Here is a 22,277-nt window from a genome sequence, read left to right on the forward strand (position 1 = left end):
GGTTCTCCAGCAACCTGCCCACAGTGTCACCACAAGCTTGACAAGGACCAAAGGCGCAGGAAATCTCATCCCAGAGTTTTTTAACACACACTGTCCTCAGGAGCTAGCTTTAATCGTGAACAAATTCTTTTTAGATTTATTCTGTGTGATTACAACGACCAGAACTAGGGCATACAGGAAGCCGAGTTCAACTCATTATATAAGAGAAAACGTTCGGTATGTCAGTGTAGTTAAGGAAAAAAAGGATAACTTGATATGAACACAGAAGTGACAGAAACAGCGAAGATCTGGGGGACAAGTCCCCCCTGACAAAACGCTAAGTCGTGAGGTTTTTGCATCAATGACCAATGGAACTCTGCTCAGAAAAACGGCTCTCTTAGGCCTTAAACAGACATGCCCAGCGCTAAAGCCACATCGGTGCCTGCCCTATCGGCTGGGTCGGCCAGCACTACAGCCCAGGGCGTTACCTGACCCTTATAGCCCCTAGGACAAGAGCAAACTCCACCCCGGGACTCTGCGGCGAACGTCAGCCGCCTGCATGAAGAGGAAACTACAACTCCCATCAAACAGTGCTAGATGAGGTGAGCGGGCACTCGCCGCACGTGGGCGGCTCCGACCAATAACGACTGTCGTTACAGCGAACAGTTTGGCCGAGTTTGTAAAAGGCCGCGGCAGGCGAAGAGACAGGAGGTGAGGGCGGTCAACAGCTTGGGGCCCTGGGCTGTGGTGGGAGGGTGGGGGCGCAGGGCAGATAAGGGGGCCGTGTTCCCAGAAGGCGGGATGGCGGTGGGACGGAAGTGTTAGGTCGGGAACCGTGGCGGAGAGCGTGTCCAAGTTGCAGGGTGCAGGCCAGTTGATGCTTCGGGTTTGGGCCTACTCAGGACCGGAACTGAGCGGCCGCGCGGGGAGGATGCTGGGAAGCAGGTCCGTAGGTGGTGCGTCGGAGGCAGATGGGTCCCGGAAGCCGAATGCGAGTTTCGCCTTCCGCGGGCCTGGTTCCCAGACACTTGACGGCCTGAACCCGGCGCCTTTTCTCCGCTATTCCGAGGCAGCGCAGTACTGATGGAAGCACCCTGGACCAGGAGTCGAGAGTTCTGCCTTATAGGCCTGCCCCTTCCTCTCCCTTGTGGTTTGACAAGGAATCCAGCAGGTGCCAAATGCAGCGTTAGATCATCGGGTGGCTGGCTGTGAGACATCAAAATCTCTCTTTCTCTGAGCCAGTTTCTTCATCTCTAAAATGGGTAAAATAGTACCTGCTGCACAGGATCGTGGTGAACAGTACATAAGTAAATGCATGGGAAGGGCTTAGTTATACTCAGTAAACCTTAGCAAATTTATTTTACAATCAAGGCATAATTCGTTCTCTTCATTTACTGTGCTTCACAAGCATTAAACAGCATCCTCCAAACTGTTTCTACAGCCAAAGAGTACCTGACTGAAAGCCCATCACTTCCAGGGAGGGTTTATGGGTTAAGTATTCCAGGACCAGTTTCTTTACACCGTGAAGCTATTTTGTAAACTTGCTGAGGAAGAAGAGACTTTTTTAGGCAGGATTTAAATACAGATTTCAAATACAAGTGCTTTCTTTCGGTAAAATTGACATTACATTCATTTCAGGTGTATAAAAATTTGGTATTTATATACAATGGGAAAGTGACCAAAAAATTTTGTTTTCCCAGTGATGAGAACTTTTAAGATATACTCTCTTGGCAACTTTCAAATATGCAATACAGAATTATGGACTATAGTACTGTAGTCACAATGCTGCATATTATATCTCCATGACTTAATTTTATGACTGGAAGTTTGTACCTCTTGATTCCCTCCCTTTCTCCACTCCTGAGCGGCCCCAAACCCTTCCCCTCTGGCAACCACTAATCTATTCTCTCTAAGTTTTTTGTTTGTTCACTTGTTTTGTTTTTAGATTGCACATATAAGTGAAATCATATGGTATTTGCCTTTCTCTGATCTGTCTCACTTAGCATAATACCCTCTAAGTTCATGCATGCTGTGGCAAATGACAAGATTTCCTGCCTTTTTATGGCTAACTAGTATTACATTGTGTGCATATGTGTATATGTATATATACATATATATACCATCTTCTTCATCCATACATCAGTGGACACTTTTTTCCATATTTTGGCTATTGTAAATAATGTTGCAGTGAACATAAAGATGCATATATCTTTTCAAATTAAATGTTTTCATTTTCTTCGGCAAATATAGGCCTCATAAATTGTGTTACTTATGTGTATATCTTGATACTCCTTCCTTATCAATACATGTAGATCTGATTCTTTTTAATTGCTCTATAGTAGCATATTGTATGGTCACACCATAACTTATTTAGTCAGCTCTTAGACTTTCTGTTGTACATAATTGTGTACATGTGAGAATACAACTCTGAAATCTTAAAAGTGAAATTGCTAAGTCAAAAGTTTTACATTTATTTTATTTAAATCCCTTTAAAGAGGATGTTGCAGTTTATACTCCCACTTAAAATGGTGCAGTGTCTTTATCTCCACATCCTCGCAAACACAATGAGAACATTTACCTTCTTTGTCACTTTGTCAAAGTATTGTCATTTTAATTTGCTTCTCACTGTAAGGTTGAATTTCAGATGTTTAAAACTATTTTTCTTTTTTCTTTTTAATAAGCTGTCTTTTCATGCCCTTTGCTCATTTTTCTAGTGCTTTTCTTTTTCTGATTTACAAAAACTCTTAGGAAATTAGCTCTTTGACATTTGCACTCTAAATATTTTCCCTTTTTAATGGCAGCCTTATTGAAATATAATTCACATAACAAATTCAACCTATTAAAGTGTTATAATTCAGTGATCTTATAATTTCATAGAGTTGTACAACCTTTCATTACCCTAAAAAGAACTGTATTTATTAGCAGTCACTCTCATTTCCCTCTTTACCCCTAGCCCTTGGCAGTTAATCTACTTTCTGTGCATTTGCCAATTCTGGGTATTTCATTTAAATGGAATCAGACAATGTGTGGCCTTTTGTTGTCTGTTCAATGTTTGTTCATCCATGTTGTAGCACGTATCAGATCTTCATTCTCTTTACGGCCCAATAATATTCCATTGTATGGATACACCACATTTGTTTATTCATTCATCAAGTTCATGGACATTTGGATTGATTCTACTTTCTGGCTCTTATGAATCCTACCACTATGAACATCTTTATACAAATTTTTCTATGTTTTCAATTCTCTTGGGCATATATTCTCTGTGGAGTCATATGGTAATTCTGTTTAACATTTTGATGAACCATCAATTTTCCAAAATGGCTGCACCATTTTACAATACCATCAGTAATGTATGAGGGTTCCAACTTTCTATATCTATGTCAGCACTCGTCTCTTTTTTAGTCATTTTAGTGCCTATAAAGTGACATATTGTGAATCTGATTTCCATTCCCCTAAGGACATGATGTTGAACATATGTCTTTTGGCTGTTTCTATAACTTCTTTGGAGAAATACCCATTCAAATCCTTGCTTATTTTTAGGAAGAGTTGTATTTGTTGTATTTTCAAAAATGTATGTGGTTTTGGGAGATTTCCACTGCTCTACTCACGCCGCCATCTTGGCTCCCTCTTCTCCTTGCCTATTTTTAAATTGGGTTATTTGTCTTTTTATTGTTCACTTTTAAGTGTTCTTTATGTATTCTGGACACAAGTCCCTTATCACATACATGACTTATAAATGTTTGCTCCCATTCTGTGGAGTTGTCTTTTCACTTTCTTGATGGTATCCTTTGAGGCACAAATGTTTTTAATTTTGGTGAAGCCCAATTTTTCTATTTTCTTTTGTCACTTATACTTTTGGTGTCATATCTAAGAAACCACTAACTAATCCAAGATCATGAAGATTTACTCCTGTGTTATTTTCTAAGAGTTTTATAGTTTTGGCTTTTACATTTATGTCTTTGATCCATTTTGAATTATTTTTTGAATACAGTGTTAAGATAGGGATCCAGCTTCATTCTTTTGCAGGTGAATATCTAGTAGTCTCAGCACCATTTGTTGACAGAACTATTCTTTCCCCAATAAATGATCTTGGTATCACTGTCAAAAATCAATTGCTCATAAATGTGAGGGTTTATTTCTGACTTTCAGTTCTATCCCATTGATCTGTATTTCTATTCATAAGTGGTACCACACTGTCTTTTTTTCCCCTCCAATTTTATTGAGATATGATTGACATGTAACATTGTGAAGTTTAAGGTATACACGTTGGTTTTATATACTTAACATATTGTAAATTGATTATAACCATAGCATTCATTAGCTAACACCCCCATCATGTCACATAATTACCATTTCTTTTTTGTGGTGAGCACATTTAAGATTTACTCTTAGCAATTTTCAAGTATATAACAGCGTTATTAACCATAGTCACCAAGCTGTACATTAGATCTCCAAAACTACTTGTCTTATAACGAAGTTGGTACCCTTTGACTGACATCTCCCCATTTCTCCCCCCATCCCCACCAGCGCCTGACAACCAGCATTCCATTCTTTGTTTCTATGAGTTTGGCTTATTTAGGTTCTACTTACATGGGAGGTCATACAGTACTTGTCCTTCTCTGTCCACATTGTCTTAATTTGCTTTGAAATCAGACAGTGTGAGTCCTTCTACTTTGTTGTTTCTCAAGATTGTTCTGGCTTTTCCTGGTGCCTTTCATTTCCATATGAATCTTGTCAATTTCTGCAAAAAAGGTATCTGGGATTTTGGAAAAGGTATCTGGGATTTTGGAGGGGATCACATTGTATCTTCAGATGAGTTTGGGGAGTAGTGCCATTTAACAGTATTAATGCTGGACCATGAAATTGAGATTTCTTTCCAGTTTTTAGGTCTTTAATTTCTTTGAATGATGTTTTGTAGTTTTCAGAATACACATCTTGTACTGCTTTTGTTGCTCAGTTTGTTTTGTCTTTAGATATAGCGTATGGTACTTTTTTCCATGCAGAATATTTTATTTTTATGTAATCAAATATAATCAGTCTTAATTTTTAAATGGACAAAATATTTAAGTAGCTGTGTTTCAAAGGGACACTAATTAAACAAGCATGCAAATTGTTGCTTACCACCATTATTCATTAGGGAAATGCAGATTAAAACCACAATGCGATACCATTTTACCTCCACTGTAATCAAATAGCTACAACCTAGAAGACGGTAAGTGTGGGCCAGGAAGTGGAGAAATAGGAACTCTTCTTATGTTGCTGGTGGGAATGTAAAATGATACAGCCATTTTGGAAGGCAGTTTGGCAGTTTCTTTAAAAATTAAGTGTAAACTTACCATATGACCCAGCAATTCCAGTTCTAGGTATCCACCCAACAGAAATGAAGGTGTTTGTCTATACAAAGACTTGCATGTTAATGCCCTCAGCATCACTGTTCATAATAGCCAAAAATTGGAAACAGTCCAAATATTTGTCAGCTGGTAAATGGATAAACAAAATGATATAATTTCCATACAATGAAAAACTATTAAGCAATAAAAAATGAATGAAGTACTGATACATGTTACAATATGGTTGAACCTTGGAAACATTATGTTGAGTGAAAAAAGCCAGACATAAAAGGCCACATACTGTTTGATTCCATATATACCATATATATGAAATGTCCAAAAAAGGTAACTCTATAGAGACAGAAAGCAGATTAGTGAATGGGGGTAGGAATGGTAACTGACTGCAAATGGCGAGAAGGATCTTTTGGGGTGATGACAGTATTCTAAAACTATTGTAGTGATCTATAAATTTAATAAATATTGAGTTGTATACTTAAAACGGGTGAATGTCATGATATGTAAAATATACCTCAATAAAGAGTTTTTAAAGAAGAACTGATGTAGTCAGGAAAAATTTAATCAGTATTTTATGGATTCAGTGACATTTAGGATATCCTCATTCTGATATTCTTAAAAAATACATTTTTAAACCCCCACACTATTTATTCTATTATGCTAACAGTTCTGTCTTTTGTAATGGAATGTTTTAACTACCTGGAATTAATTTGAGTATACAAAGTGAGACAGGATGAATAAGATATTTAATGATAATTTTTGCCCTTAAATTTTCCTTATATATTGTATAATTTTAGGAAATTTTAGTAAGCTAGTGTATTGATTAAAATTATTTGGATCCCTTCCCTTTACTCATGTAATCACTGATGTACTTTTCAAACATTTTTAGAAGTAGAACCTTTTTCTCCCAATAAAATCTTACTCTGTAAAATTGGGTACTGTAAGATTTGGGTACTCTATAAGTACTACTATAAGATTTGGGTACTCTGTACCCAAGTAAATTTTTAAGAAAACTAGAAATAATATTCTGAGTCTATTCTACTGAAATACTTGCATCTGTATGCTAAGATAAATATTTCGGATGTTCATTGCAGCATTGTCTAGAATAAAAACCCATCGGACAAGCTGGTTAAACTATAGTGTATTCACATAACAGATTATTGTACAGTCAGTAGAAATGGTGTTCAGAGCCATTCGTGCTAACATGAAAAGAAATCTGTGATAAAATTTTAAAAGAGCACACTTCAGAGCAATGTGTATAATTCCATTTTTCTAAAAAGAAAGTACATACATACATATATTTATAAACATAAAATAATCTGATGGATATTAGCCAGCCTGCTGGTAACTATATTTATGCTTGAGAAGTGGGGATTTTGGGGGGGATGTGGAGATAGTGGTAGTGGTAGGAGTAGTGCATAAAAGGGGTCTGTATTTTTCCACTTTTACATTATAATTTTGTAAGTTGACTCTTTTCTGAAAATATGAAATTATTCTAAAATAAAGTTTATTCTAAAAAAATAGGGCATTAGTGGAAAAACTGGTGAAATCCAAGTCTGTGGTAGAGTTAATAGTATTCTACCAGTGTTAAAGTGTTAGTTTTGACAAATGTCCCATGGTTATGGTAGATGTTAACTTTTGGGGAAGCTGGATACAGGAACTCTGACTATCTTTGTAGCTTTTCTATAAATCTGAAATAATTCCAAAATTAAAAGTTTAAAAAAGATGTGCATTTGTAATTTTGAAAGATACTAATAAATTGCCCTCTACAGGGCATAATAAAAAAATAAAAGGAAAATAAGAGGAAGGAGTGGAATTCCCATGATGAGGCAAAAACTACATCACCTCACGGCTTCCCCACATAGCGGCAAACTAGTTCTTTCCTCAGTGAGCAAGGTTGTTCTTTTTTCTACTTTAATGACATGTTAAATCATCATCAACATAACTCTTAAAATTGATTTTTTGCTAAGCTTTTTCATATGTATGCTTTTTTCCCCACTTTGCAAATATAAAACAACCTGTAACTCAGAAGTTACAAGACTTGTTCATAGGCAACTGGCATAAAGGGCAAACTAAATCCTCCTCCTTTTCCCTTTGGAACAACATTCCTTCCTGAGAACCCGTGTTTAGCTGAATGAGAATACCTACTAAAGACGTTTGTTAACTTGGAAAGGCAAGTGTGTCTCCATGAGTGTTTTTTAATGGGTGATTTTGCCCCCCAGAGAACCTTTTATCAATACCTGGAGACATTTTAAGCTTTTTTACAGTTTGGAGAGGAGGGGTAGACTGCTACTGGCATCTAGTGGATAGAGACCAAGGATCCTAAACTGCACAGGACAGCGACCCCCGCCCATTAAGGAATTATCTAGCCCAAAATGTCAGTAGTGGCAAAGTTAAGAAACCCTGCTGTAGATCATATTTCACAAAGTTTTATTCATTGTGGATACTCAGCAAATATTACAGGTGGGGGATTAGGTCATAGCAAATTGAAAAGGTGGACATTCTTAGACTTTTCTTGTTTGGACTTCGCAGTTTGTTAATCAGTGGACTGTAGAAGATGTGGAGGGAAAATATTTTATCAAGACTATCCTTTTGGGCCAGGGTGGGAAAGCAATGCTAATAGCCTATTTCAAAATCACAAGCAAATTACCTTTCTAAAAAAGCTTTAAAACATTGAACTTTAGTTACTAGTAGGCATGTTGAACTAATTCCTACAATTTACTTATAAAATGCATCGAAATAGAAGAGGGATTGATAGATGAAAAACAGGGTAGATAAATATGTAATAAAGCAAAAATAGTAAAAATGTTTCTAGAATCTAGAATCTAGTGGGTAAGTATACAGAGGTTCACTGGGGTTCAAAAGCAGAGATTCTCACTCTTCTCAGCTGACGCTGGGTATTGAAAACTGCATTTTTGATTTTGCTGAGTTACCTCCGGCAAGTTACTTAACTTTAAAATTTTCATCTGAAAAGTGGTTGTTTGGCTCAAATGAGATACTGTTATTGTGAGGCTCAAACAAAAATGTGAAAGCGCTTTGAAAAGCATAGAGCACTTTAAAAATGTAATTCGTTACCCTTAGGAAGGAGAAGTGTTTGACAGTTTTATACGGTGGCTCTAGGTGTTATGGACAACTCCTTGTGTAATGACATCAGCACTATTTTACCTTTTTGGCAATCAGAAGTACAAAACAGCCATTTCCATAACAATTTCTGTCAAGATATTTCTTAAGTATTTGTGAAAGACTTAATTCCTATTCTGAGAAGAAAGGATCCTCCTGTCTTTATATAACTTTAATGTTTTTTCTTGTTTTCCTTACAGACTGCCAAGTGCTCCACTTAGGGCAATGGGCATCTTCTTTGACAGTGGAACATTGAGCAGGAGCTTTGCCATTGGCAGGCCAAGCAGGAGGAGGCAGAATGTCTTCATTGTCACACCATAGAGTTCAAACTTAAGAAGACTTTGGCTTAAACAGTATCATTTACTCTGCAAATGATTATGTCTTCACCTGTCCTCTGTGATCATCACAAACTAATGAAACACCTTTTAGGTCTTAAGAATTTAGGTTACTCTGTTTTCCAGTTGCTCTGGCAGCTGATACAGGTAGGATTGAGCTGGGTTTTGGGGGAATGGTGGAAAGGAACTCATCTCTCCCATTCTTGAGTCCTTGCTCAAATTAAACATCTGTGCATGTAAAGATTAGGTTAACTCATCCAGGTTGTTGTGTAGAACAGGATTGAACCTACAGAAATGCCTAGTTGTTATATTAGGATTTTTAAAAATATTGAGAGAGATGGACAGTGACTGCAATGGGGTATGGGGGGGGACTTGATAATAGGGGTAAATGTAATAACCACATTGTTTTTCTTGTGAAACCTTCATAAGTGTATACCAACGATACGTTAATAAAATAATACATATATATATAGAGAGAGAGAGAGAGAGAGATGAAAGGCAAAGTTTCCTTCACTTTTATTTTCTTTGAGGGTTTAAATTGATGCTTTGAGGATACAATTTGAAAATGGTGGATAACTTACGATATTAAGTACAGAAAGTGATTTTAATATACAGAAGTGATTTTAAGTATGTGTGTGTGAATGTATTCTCATGCTGATGGGCTTGCTGCCTTTTTTAGGGCCTGTGAAAAATGGAACCAAACACTCTGAGGACTAAAGTCCCAGCTTTTTTATCTGATTTGGGGAAGGCCACATTGAGGGGAATCAGAAAGTGTCCTCGATGTGGCACATATAATGGAACCCGGGGACTGAGCTGTAAGAACAAGACATGTGGAACCATATTCCGCTGCGGTGCAAGGAAGCAGCCTAGTATTGAAGCTGTCAAAATTGTAACAGGCTCCGATCTGCAGGTCTACTCAGTGCGGCAAAGAGACAGAGGACCTGATTATAGATGCTTTGTGGAGCTAGGTGTATCAGAGACGACAATCCAGACGGTGGATGGGACAATCATCACTCAGCTGAGCTCTGGACGGTGTTACGTCCCCTCATGTCTAAAAGCTGCCACTCAAGGCGTTGTGGAAAACCAGTGCCAGCACATCAAATTGGCAGTGAACTGCCAGGCAGAGGCCACCCCTCTGACTCTGAAGAGCTCGGTTCTGAACGCAATGCAGGCCTCCCCAGAAACCAAGCAAACCATTTGGCAGTTGGCCACAGAACCCACAGGTCCACTTGTACAGAGAATTACTAAAAACGTTTTGGTGGTGAAATGCAAGGCAAGCCAGAAGCATAGTTTGGGGTACTTGCATACATCCTTTGTGCAGAAAATCAGTGCCAAAAGCTTGCCTGAGCGTCGTTTCTTCTGCTCCTGCCAGACTCTGAAATCGCACAAGTCGAATGCCTCCAAGGATGAGGCAGCCCAGAGATGCATTCATTTCTTTGCTTGCATCTGTGCCTTTGCCAGTGATGAGGCATTGGCTCAGGAATTCTCAGACTTCCTAAATTTTGATTCCAGCGGTAGGTGGTATGGTTGACACAGTTAATCTGTTTTTCTAAAACAGCAATGGAAGAGTTCCACTGCTGGCATTTGGAAGGTGTCGTAGCAATCTTCAGAAGCAGTTACTAGCTAATTCAAATGAAAAGCATTCCTTCTTTTAATCCCAGTCAGCACACTTGCATAAAGGTTGGTTGGCTGGTTGGTTGAAATTAATGATCAAGAGACTTGGGCATTTTCAGTGAGACAAATCTAGCAAAGCTAGCTTTGCTGGGATTTTTTTTATTCCTCCGCAGATGCCCTATGTTAGTAAAAATGAGTAACACACCAAAAAAATCCCTTTTATTTCGGTTGACTGGCTCATTTCTTACCTTGAAGATGTGGAAAACTAGTCACTTGCTCAAAAGATTTTCAGAAGTTTCTAAATCAAATATTTTGTTACTGTTGTTTTTAACATATTTTAATCTTGCAGACACTTTATTTTCAGTTCTTAATGATGTTTAGTAGGCAGCAGCTCCTAAGTTTCTAATTTACATTTATCTTTGGAGTCTTATCATATTAAGGCCTATGAACAAAAACATGCTTGGGGAAGTTCTTTGAAGGCACTTATTTTAAAGCAGGCAGGCACTCTATATTTGTTTTGGGGGGTTGGATTTTTATTATATGTAATTTTTCCCTAGGCAGAGGCCCATACTTACTCTTAGATAGTATTAATAATTCAGAAATTTGTTATATTTTAGGTCTTAAAGAGATTATTGTGCCCCAGTTAGGTTGCCATTCAGAATCAACAATATCTGCTTGTGAGTCTACTGCCTCTAAGCCAAAGAAGAGGAAAAAGGAGGAAGTATCTGGTAAGCAGCTGTTTGGTTTGTTTTTTTAATGTGTTATCTTTAGAGATTGTTTTACAGTGTTTTATCTGTTTCACTGAATCTCAGCAAATATAAGAAATGTTTCTTATATTTCTTTTAATGAAAAATATTTTACCCTCCATTGATAATTCTATAAGTCAAGCTAAGAGTTGGTTCCACTGGCCAAGTTTAAGATCCATCCAAACTCCACTTTTATTATTGTATATGTTTGTTCATCCCCTAAACATTCAGATAGTCTACACCTTAATCTACCTTAGGAAGTATTATATAGTTTTTATCCAAAGAGCATTTAAAAATTTTTTGTGACAATAGTTAATTATATTTTCCACACTAAGTTAGGAGTATAGTTTGTTATCTGCATTTCACCATGTGGCACCATACGTGTTATATATATTTTTCTTTTTAATGCAAGTATAGCAGTGTCAAGTTAAGGATTTAAATCAGTATGAAAATGCTAAAGTGCTCTAGTAGATAAGTGTCAAAGGACTTCAACTCTAAACAAAAAGAAAATATAACCTGGTCTATACATGTGAACTGAACTCCAGACTCACTAGTAAAACAGTGAAATGCAAACATTTTACAAATGCAAAATTAAAACTAGATAGTTTTTGTTACCAACTTAGCAAAGATTTTTTAAATCATTACACCATAGGGAAAGGTGAAATTATCGCTCTTTGGCATGGCTAGTGTAATAAAGTTGCTATAACCATTTGTAAAAGTAGTTTGCAGTATTTGTTAAGTTCCTACCCATAGGGAGCATTGTTGGAAGTAGGTCAAATGGTCATGGACAGTAGTTTTGGTGCTGAGAAGTTGGAGAAAGAATGAGATGTGGTCATTTCTGTGTTTTTGAGAGGCAATTCTGGCAGGAATATAGGGTAGAGATTGTTATTATATCATTACATTATTAGAGAAGTAAACATTTTTGGGGTTTCCTAGGAAAATAAAATTTTTTTTAAAATTTCTTACTTTTTGACTGGATAGTCCCACTTATAAATAATCCTTTTTAAGGAAATAATCCTTGGTTCAGAAAAAGCATTTTATTCAGAGATGCTCATTTTATGGTTACTTATAATGTTAAAAAATTAGGTAAGGGCCAACCACAGGGATAGTTAAATGAAGCATGAAAACTACTTGACAGAATATCAAGCAGCCATTAAAAATGATTATAAAGAACTTGGAAAATGTTCAGATCACTTGGGTAGCCAGAATTAAGTACAGAAAGTCAGTTAAACTTGGATTTCAGATAAACAATGAATAACTTTTTAGTGTTTATTTAGATAATGAATAACTCCTGTGTAATTTTGGAATGTGCTTAGTTAAAAAATATTTATTTGAAATTCAAAAAAATGTTGCTAAACCTGGTAATCTTGCCATACTCATGGCAACTTAAAATTACAAAATCAGGAAAATTTACTGTTCACAAAAAAGAAAATGGGTGATAGTTCATCAGAAAAATTAATAGGGATTGTCTGAGAGAAGGGAACAATGAGTAAATTTCTTTCCTTCCTTTCACTTCTGGTCTCCCCTGCCCCCATCAATTTCCTATAAAGAATGTAAGAAACTTAAAATGTCATGTATAAAAGCTAATGCTAATTCTTTCTTGAAATGAAGCTATCTTAAAGATTAGCAAAGACTGTTTATATGTTTCAGACTCTTTAGAAATGAACATCGATTTATGTTCTGCAGACATGTTATTAAACACTATGATGATTTGTGGTTTAGGTGCGCAGACGAACAGTTCACTGTTGCCTCAAGACTCAATAAGCAGTAATCTAAGGAAAGGTGGGCTGAAAAAGCCTGTGGTTGCTTCTGCATTAAAAAGGCAGGGTAAGTTTCCCTTCCCCAGAATAGGCTAAGAGGTGGAAAATTATCCTAAAGAGGCTCAAACTAATATAATCAAAAGACATATTGCATGTTGTCCCCCAAGGACTGCTAAGATAAACACTAGCAAGCACTGAGGTTGAGGTCTGTCCTCACACTAGCCTCAAATCACGCTCAAATCTAAATAACAAATGCAACAAAAATTACAGACATGTTTTGGCAGCATATATTTTATAGAATATTTTCCTTTTATTGTTTATTACCCACATTATTGGTTTGGAGATTTAAAGTTGAAAAAGAAATGTATTTTACAATTATGTATTGATAAATATTTGTTGAGAAAGACAAGTATAGTCTGTTCTCCAAAATTAGTGAAGCTTGAAAACTTTCCTAAAAGCATTAGCATGGCTATCATTCTGAATTTATGAGATAGAGTAACTTAATTTGAGCATAACATACATTTATATATATCACTTCTCAGAATAATTAAGCTTGTAAATTTGGGAATCAACATTTTCTTAACTCTCCTTTAGTAGGTCTGGGTTATTAAAAAGCCATATATAATCCCTACCTTTATTCTCTGGTTTTGAAAGTAAGACCAATACCTAAATAGCAAATAATACAAGACCAAAATCTTACTTAACAAGTTAATAAGAACTTAGACGTTCCAGGAATAAATGTTTTTGGAAGGTCAGGAAGTAAAAAGATCAAAACTATCAGAAGATTTTTAAAATGTTTTCATTACTTCCTTTGGCACAAAGAAAAAAGAAAACCTTTAATCAATATCATCGCTGTGTGCATTTACCTATGAGAATTTTAGTTTTGGATGACTAGTAGTTAAGGCATCATTATCTCTTTATAAAAGGGATGTACTTCAGACATGTAAAGACATTTAAGGAGGAGAAATAGAATAGAATGTTAGGTCTGTGGGCATACAGACATATTCATCAGGAATACGACTACCTTATGGATCTCTGAAATCAGACATTATGTAAGGCCATTTATTTATTTATTTGTTTGTTTGTTTATATTTTTTGCCCATGCATTCATTTATCGAACAGATCTTTAACAAGTGCCTTCAGTGTACCAGGGATTATTTTAGGCATTAAGGATACCACAGTGAATGGGACAGGGTAATAAATTGCCACTCCTCAAACTGAAACTACAGATACTTAACATGTGTGTAGTTGAGGTGGATAGCAACTGATAGTCTGTTTTTAATGATATTTTTGTTGTTGAAGTACTGTTGATATACAATTTTCTGTTAGTTTCAAATATACAACACAGTAGTTCAGCGGTTACCCATATTATTAAAGCCTCACCCCATCTAGTGTGGTTACTTTCTGTCAACATAGAAAGATGTTACAGAATTACTGACAATATTCTCCATGCTGTACTACTATCCAGCTTATATTATGATTGAGAAATTTTGTTCCCATTTATCCTCCTCACCCTCCCCACCTACCCATTCTAATCCCCCATGGTAACCACTTGTCATTTCTTAGTCTACATTTATGAGTCTATTGCTGTTTTGTTCCTTCTTTCTTTTTATGGCTGAATAATATTCTATTGCGTATATGTAACACATCTTCTTTACCCATTCATCTATTGATGGACACTTACATGGCTTCCATATCTTGGCCATAATGTGGCGATAAACATAGGAGTGCATATATCTTTTCGAATCAGGGATTTTGTTTTCTTTGGGTAAATTCCTAGAAGTGGAATTACTGGGTCAAACGGTATCTCTATTTTTAGTTTTTTGAGGAACCTCCATCGTGGCTGCACCAGTTGACATTCCCATCAACAGTGTAGGAGCGTTCTCATTTCTCTCCATCCTCGCCAACACTTGTTATTATTTCTGGTGGCTCTTGTAACTGGTGTGAGATGATAATCTCATTGTAGTTGTTATTTGCATTTCCCTAGCGATAGTGATATGGAGCATCTTTTCATGTGTATAAGGCCATTCTTCAACACGCAGTTCAGTGTTGGCTACAAACTTTCCATGGTTAACAATATTAAACCCATTAGTCTCTCAGAGCTTTTCATTTTTTAAAAGAATCCATCTAGAAAAAAAGAAATCTGAATCTTCCATTTCACTTGGTATATCTAATATCTTTGAGTTTCTGTACAAACTCCTTAGCTTTTTCAAACTTCAATTAACTGTTTATTCTGTAAGAAAAAATAAAAGTTACTGAAGGTTTTTTTGGTTTTTTTTCCCTAGCCTGTAGTCAGCTGTTAGATGAGGCACAAGTGACCTTATCCTTCCAAGACTGGCTGGCAAGTGTCACAGAGCGCATCCATCAAACCATGCACTATCAGTTTGATGGTAAGTATTGGCACTCAACTAGACTATTACTAAAAGTAAGAGAAATATTTAAGTAACTGAGTTGCAATTCTACTGTGTTTCGATAGGGAAAGTAATTGGACTTCAGTCCAAAGTACATTGGGTCACAAAAAAGTAGAAATCTAAATGAGGGAAAGGAATAATCACATAACTAAAATGGAGGACCAGCAAAATGAATTTAAAGGTACAAGAGAAAAAAACACAGTAAATAATAAGTAAAGGTAGTAGAGAGCCTAGGTCTTGGGGCATGCATGCCCATGCATACACTAGTATGGGTGTGTGTGGTGAGGACGAAACTAAAGCCTTAGAAGATCATTCTAAGCCTCAAACTTAAAATCAAAATAAGTGGGGAAATGTTTAGAGAAAATCTAATGTGAGACTAAGATAGTTATATAGAATTACATGACATGCTAAGGAAGATGAGAGAACACAGGCTGGGTTTGGGTTGATTGTGATCATCCTGTGGAACTGCAGCAATTTCAAAGGTGGACCATCCAGCCAGTTCTTGCCCACTGCCTTAAAAAGCATCCTTGATGGATGGTTTTCCAGGCTTTGTCCAGTGATGAGAAACCTGCCACTTTTGAGGCAGCTCATAACATTGTTGGACAGTGAGCTGTGAGGAAGGTCTTCCTCATTGTAAATGAGTATGTTAGCTTATAATACTTCCTGTTGGTTCTAGTTCTGTGCTCTAGCCACATGAAATAGGTCTGGTCCTGTTTCTAAGCAGTCCCTGCCACTGCACACACACCCATCGCCCTGCCTGACTGGTCTTCTCTTTTCCAAGTGATACGTCTGAGGTCTCCAAATACTCCTCATGGCATATTTACAGACCTTATATAATTTTGATGTTTTTTGCTGAATGTGTTGCAGTTTACAAATATCATTTTAAAAATAAAGCATCCCTTAATAAAAATAAGTAAAAAATAAAAAAATAAAATAAATTAATAAAGCATCCCAACCTGAATAGTAGCCTGGCACTCAATAGGAGACACTCATACACAGTAGATAGATGCTCACTAGGAAGAAAAGTTTTGAAGAATTAGAACTTCATGGTGAGGAAAGAGATAAGAATGGAGGTCTTGAAATATATGTTTAGTTTTATTTATATTAGTTCAGAATAAATAAAACTTCAGAAGTTACTTTTTAGAAAAAAAATAGCCTGAGGGCTAAAGAGTCTATTTTTCTTTTAAAATTTTGTTTGAAATAATATAATAAATACCTATTAGCTCACCTCCCAAAACAGAAAATAGAACATTGGCAGTAACATAAATTATCCACAGTGGCCCTTCTTCATCTCATTCCTGCACCAGCCCTTCTCACCATCTCCATTACCACGACCTTTGTCAAAGCCACACCTTCAGCTCTCTCCTGGACGTAAGCCTGTGTCTTTTGTGAGAGGTTTTCAAGATTGATTTGTGAACCTAAGCAACGTCTGCATTCAATAAAGTAGGCAAAATCAATTGAAAGAATGGAAATCTTTCTATGGAATTGTAGAAAACCTTTCATTTTTATTTTTCTTGGTTTGACCTTTGTTTTAAAATGGCATCTGAACTGTCTTTAAGAGCCATTCTTAAGGTATATCCAGGTAGGCAGAAGTACCATGTTTAGCCACATATTCCTGATGTTTTCCCTCTGTTGTGACTTCCCCCTTGGCAGAGTTTTTAGGAAAACTCTGAACTCTTTCCACCCCTCCCCTGAACACACTTTCTGTTGCCTTTTGTTGACCTAGTGTCTTACAAGCTTCTTTAAGAAATTTGTTAAGTATTTCCAAACATTTGCCTGCCTTGAGATCATATTCAGAGAGAAAGACTAATGATTCCTGTTAGATAAACAGTGTCCTGACTTTGTGGTCTCTGGCATTCATGGTCTTGACCATCTGAGAGCATACAGTTACTACACTTAGACATGGATATAATAGCAAGTGCCTGGGGACAGCAAGCTGGAGGGAATCAAATCTACTTTCTCAAACCTCATTGTTCTCATCTCATTTCATATATTCTTTAAAGGGAAAGTCTGTGCTGTGGTGGTGTTTACAAAGTTAGGGAATTGAAGTTATCTTTGGTGGATGACAAGGTTCTGCTGCATTTGTTATGACTGCAAAGGATCAAGAGCAGGCCTGGTGATGATAGTGCTTGGCTCATAAAAATCAATCAAAGCCTTCTTTTGCCTCTATAAAGAAATTTTCTTACTTTTAGTTATTACTTCCCCTCAATTCCATTTCCTCCACCTTTTCCTGCACATCAGAAAGCCCTCTGAGTTTCTTTAAATGAGTTTCTCCTTACTCCCTATAGGCAAACCAGAGCCACTGGTGTTCCATATTCCTCAGTCCTTTTTTGATGCCCTGCAACAGAGAATCTCTGCAGGAAGTGCAAAAAAAAGGCTTCCCAACTCCACCACAGGTATGGGATTTTTCCTCAGGAATAGCAATAGATGTCTTGATGTTAGAAAATTATATTTGGAAGACTCATGGGGAATTTCAGGACTAGGGCTTCTAGTAACATGCTCAGTGCATAAAGCCTTAGCCTGTCAACTCTTATGGTAATGATCACAGTCTTCAGAGGCTCATCCTTATTGCAGCAAGAAGAGTTAAAGGAAATATTCGGAAAGAAATGGTAAAAGAAAACAATGAAGTGCAGTGAAGGTGCCCACCAAGAAGTTTGATATTTTCTAGCTATGAACCAGCTTCAACAAAAGCATCGCAGGCTCCAATCATTATTTTGGCTGGCTTTCTGGAATCATAGTACAGTATGTATCAAAAATGAAAACTTGTTTTTCATGATTTCCAATTTTTGATGAAGATTTTTAGTGTACATAAATAAGTAGCATCTCCAAGAAGCATCAGAGACTTATAAGAAATTCATATAATTTGATTCATCACATTTCTGCCAAATATTTTTATTTTAGAGTAATTCACTTTATAATTAAATTATTCTGGTACCTATTTCTTGGTTTTATATGATATCTTTCCACTACAGATCTGAAAGTACTGATTAGGGAATATAAGGAAATTAGGGAGACAAAAGGAAGAAGAAAGGATCACTCAGTGGCAAATAGCCCAAGTAACTCCAGCTAGGAATAAATGCTGTTTCTTCAGTAAATTGTTATTTGATGGTGTAATGGGAACTGTTTGAGGTTTAATTCTTTCTTTGAATAGTACAGGCTGTGAATCACTCTTTTTAGGGCCATAAATCTTTGTCTTCACAGCCTACCTGACTTTTGAGGCAGCATTGATTCTTCCAATTTAAACTTTAAGCCTAATATGTTAATTTTAACCAATCCGTTAGCTATTTTTGCAGGCCCTTTGGTAGAACTCTTTTATAATTTTGCAGGCATGGCAATAGATTGACACTCACATTAGCAGGCTTAAACTCCATGTAATTATATTAATTATGATTTGACCTCTGATATATCTAAAGTTGTCAGAAGGTAAAAGTCTGTTTTATAATGGAGTCCTGTGCATATAGCTTTGCCATACAGAGAAACAAGTTTTTAAGAGCAAAAAGAAGGAGCATCTCAAAGCATCAGAGACTTTATATTAGCAGAAATCCATATAATTTGATTCATCACTTTTCTGCCAAACCCTATTATAGGTTTTCCTCTAGAATTGCTTTTTAAAGGGTGAGATCTATAAGGAAAGAACAGCAGAGCACTGAACTCTCTAGAAACTGAATAGCAAATATGGTGATAGAGAATGTTACTTTTTAGTAATCTAATTTTATTCCCCTTTTACATTAAAGCTTTTGTTCGGAAAGATGCCTTGCCACTGGGAACCTTTTCCAAGTATACCTGGCATATCACTAATATCCTGCAAGTTAAGCAAATCTTAGACACCCCAGAGGTAAGAGTTTATTTCTACAGTAGTGGGAGAACAAAGAGGGGAAGAAAGGGAAGCAAGAACAGAAAGTACGTTTGTGCCAGTTCCTTGATCTAGAGACACCAAAGAGAATTCCTTTTTTTCATACTAAGTGATTATTCAGAATTATTCAAGCGAGGTGTTACAATTCTGATTTTAATGGGTATTCCCTATAACTTGAAAAAAGAAGGATCTTAAATTGGAGTATCCTTTTTCTTTGCCTTTGGGTCAGAAATCAGGGATGATTTTTTTCTTTTTTTTTAAATTAAGGTATCATTGATGTACAATCTTATGAAGGTTTCACACGAGCAACATTGTGGTTTCAGCATTCACCCGTATTATCAAGTCCCTCCACTCCATTACAGTCACTGTCCATCAGCATAGTAAGATGCTTTAGAGTCATTACTTGTCTTCCCTGTGCTGTACTGCCTTCCCTGTGACCTACCTATATTGTGAGCGCTAATTATAATGCCCCCTAATTCCCTTCTCCTTCCCTTCCCACCCACCCTCTCCAACCCCTTCCCTTTGGTAACCACTAGTGCGGGAGTCCAGCTCCAGTCTAGGGGTGGGATGCCCGAAGGTGCAGGACGGAGTCGGCATATGGAGAGATAGGACATGGAGTCAGTTGGAGGTGGTCTCTCGACAAAGTACCAGTGACAGCTTTATTTATACCATTTTGCACAAGGATATGATTATTTTTTATTTGTTCTTTTGATTAACAAGCATAGGCAAGCTTTTTTCTTTCTGTTTCCTTTTAATCTATACATGGTTAGCCAAGTGTTAGACAGGTGATTTTTTTTTTTCTGTTCCTTGACCTAAACTTTTCTTAGCAACATGGACTCTATTGTGTTTCTTGTTTCTATGCAAAGCAGTTTCTAAGTAATACATGTGACCACAGAAACGTGCAGCATGTAGCAGTGACTATGGAGTCTATCAGCTCAGGGTGAAATACAGGTCACTCACTACTACAGTTAGCTAGGCAGGTATCAACATCTATATTTTTAATGCAATGGGTACATTTTATCTCCTCATAATATTCTATCGTAGGTAGATGCAAGATAAAGATAGAAAGCATGATTTAGTGATGTAAGAAGGCAAGTGTAGATGATCAGGTGTGTGCCTATAGACTAGGTATTAATCCAAGCCAGACAAGGGTAGCAAAACATCCATGGGTGTAGACAATTTCTCTCAAAACTGGGGGGGTGAGGTTCTAAGCCTCACTTCTGTTAGCCCCCATTTTCTCACCTGATGGCACCCTTGCAACTGTGCCTGTCTTAGGTTGTTCCTCCCTTGAAAAATCTTACCCCTCTCTGGCTAACCAGCCATCTTCCAGGGCCATACAGGGAGATGTAAAGCTGGTAAGTGAGAGATAAGTAATAGTCTTTGGAAAGGTTAGCTTTTCACTTCTTTGCAGATTTATGTCCCGTGGCTTCCAGGCCCAGCACTTGTCTTGAGGTATCTTTACCACTTGGAAGAATTATGGTACTTGGTAATTTCACATATGAGGCACGAATTCTAGTAAAGGGCTGTAATTAGGAAGGAAGAAGAGAAGCTATAGAAGTAACAAATAGAAGAAAACATGAGAAGATTATTTAAGTGTCAGACAGGGTTATTCTATTCAATATTCCCTCATAACTCTATTTCTCTAATTTTCCTATAAAACTCTTCATCACTAGTTTCACTAGCATTGCAAACAAGGGGGGCATTCCCACTTAGGTGGAGATTGGGTAGTCAGTGTTTGACTAGCTACCTGCAGGTTTTGGTATTCTATGCCAAAATTGCTATCTGTCCTCTGGGTGTTCTATACTTCAGGACCACTATCCTGAAAAGCTTCTGGGAAGTTTATGTTCTCCTCCTTTCCGTGCTGCTTAGCAAAGGTTAACTTAGCTCTTGGCAACAATGCAAGCAAAAGCAAAGCCAATAGTATAATAGAGAATAACAAAATCAAGGTAGGTAATAGAGGGAGCCAGCTGCGAAGGCCCCTGCTTTGTGGGGGTCTTCCTCCAGTCTGAGCTTTGCTACACAGCTTGAGTAGCATGGCTCCCAGCACACTAGTCCCTTCTTGGAGTCTGCAAGTCTGCTGTCGTTTTGTTCCTTCTGTTTTGCTTCATTGTTATACTCCACAAATGAGGGAAATCATTTAGTACTTGTCTTTCTCTGCCTGGCTTATTTCAATGAGCATAATACCCTGTAGCTCTATCCATTTGTTGCAAATGGTAGGATTTGTTTTCTTCTTATGACTGAATAATATTCCATTGTGTATATGTACCACATCTTCTTTATCCATTCATCTACTGATGGACACCTAGGTTGCTCCTATATCTTGGCTATTGTAAATAGTGTTGCGATAAACATAGGGGTGCATATGTCTTTTTGAATCAGGGATGTGGAATTCCTGGGTCAAATGGTATTTCTATTTTTAGTTTTCTGAGGAACCTCCATATTGCTTTCTGCAATAGTTGAACTAATTTACATTTCTACCAACAGTTGTAGGAGGGTGTCCCTTTCTCTGCATCCTCCAGCATTTGTTGTTTCTTATCTTTTGGATGTTGGCCAAAGGATGAATTTTCTTGTAAATTAAATAATGATCCCCTACTAGGTATGGAAGTCCTAGATAAACTGGCCAGCAAATAGAAAATATTTAAGTAATTTGAGAAGATACATTATTTGTGAAGTCATTGGGCTTAGCACAATTAAACTCTCTTCCCAAATTGTAGTTTAATTCTCCTTAGAGAAATAACCTTTAATTAGTTTGTGTTCTTTTTCACAAGGGAAGTATTAAACATTTTTAAACTTTTTTTTAAAGCAGATCCTGAATATTTGAGGTTTTTCCCTTCCAACAATAATGGGATAGTGTAGAAAATTCAGCATAATGTGATTCATACATTAAGATTAGCTTGATTGCCAGGCATTGTTATATTCAGAAAAAGAGTAAGTTGTTTGATAGCTATAAAACTTAACATGTGAACTCTAAATATACGCCTATGGTAGCACTAAAGACACTTGAGGAACTTATTTAAATGCAGGATGTCACAGAGGCAGCTTCTAGACTGGAACAAGTGGTGTTCAGGGAGGCCCTGAAGCAACCCAGAGCAAAGTCAAGAGAGCGAGTAA

The 22,277-nt window shown here is 37.0% G+C and overlaps 1 protein-coding gene across 6 annotated transcripts in view; it reads left to right on the top strand.

Moving 5' to 3' along the window:
- Nucleotides 1–581: 581 nt before the first annotated feature.
- The window catches only part of C1H2orf42 (chromosome 1 C2orf42 homolog), a 28,835-nt gene continuing 7,139 nt past the window's right edge, over nt 582–22,277 (top strand). Inside the window, exons 1-9 of one of the 6 annotated variants that reach the window (XM_017648887.3) lie at nt 582–690; nt 8,648–8,929; nt 9,462–10,296; nt 11,014–11,124; nt 12,865–12,969; nt 15,188–15,292; nt 17,602–17,709; nt 19,048–19,148; nt 19,434–19,546. In XM_017648887.3, the coding sequence (XP_017504376.2) occupies nt 9,474–10,296; nt 11,014–11,124; nt 12,865–12,969; nt 15,188–15,292; nt 17,602–17,709; nt 19,048–19,148; nt 19,434–19,546 (1,466 nt within the window). In that variant the 5' untranslated portion in view covers nt 582–690; nt 8,648–8,929; nt 9,462–9,473. Of the gene's footprint in view, nt 691–775; nt 1,242–8,647; nt 8,930–9,461; nt 10,297–11,013; nt 11,125–12,864; nt 12,970–15,187; nt 15,293–17,601; nt 17,710–19,047; nt 19,149–19,433; nt 19,547–22,277 lie in introns of those variants that run through there. The other 5 variants (XM_017648882.3, XM_017648884.3, XM_017648883.3 and 2 more) reach the window with 5 other exon arrangements.

Source organism: Manis javanica, chromosome 1 (assembly GCF_040802235.1).
Source record: "Manis javanica isolate MJ-LG chromosome 1, MJ_LKY, whole genome shotgun sequence".
NCBI classification, from domain to species: Eukaryota; Metazoa; Chordata; class Mammalia; order Pholidota; family Manidae; genus Manis; species Manis javanica.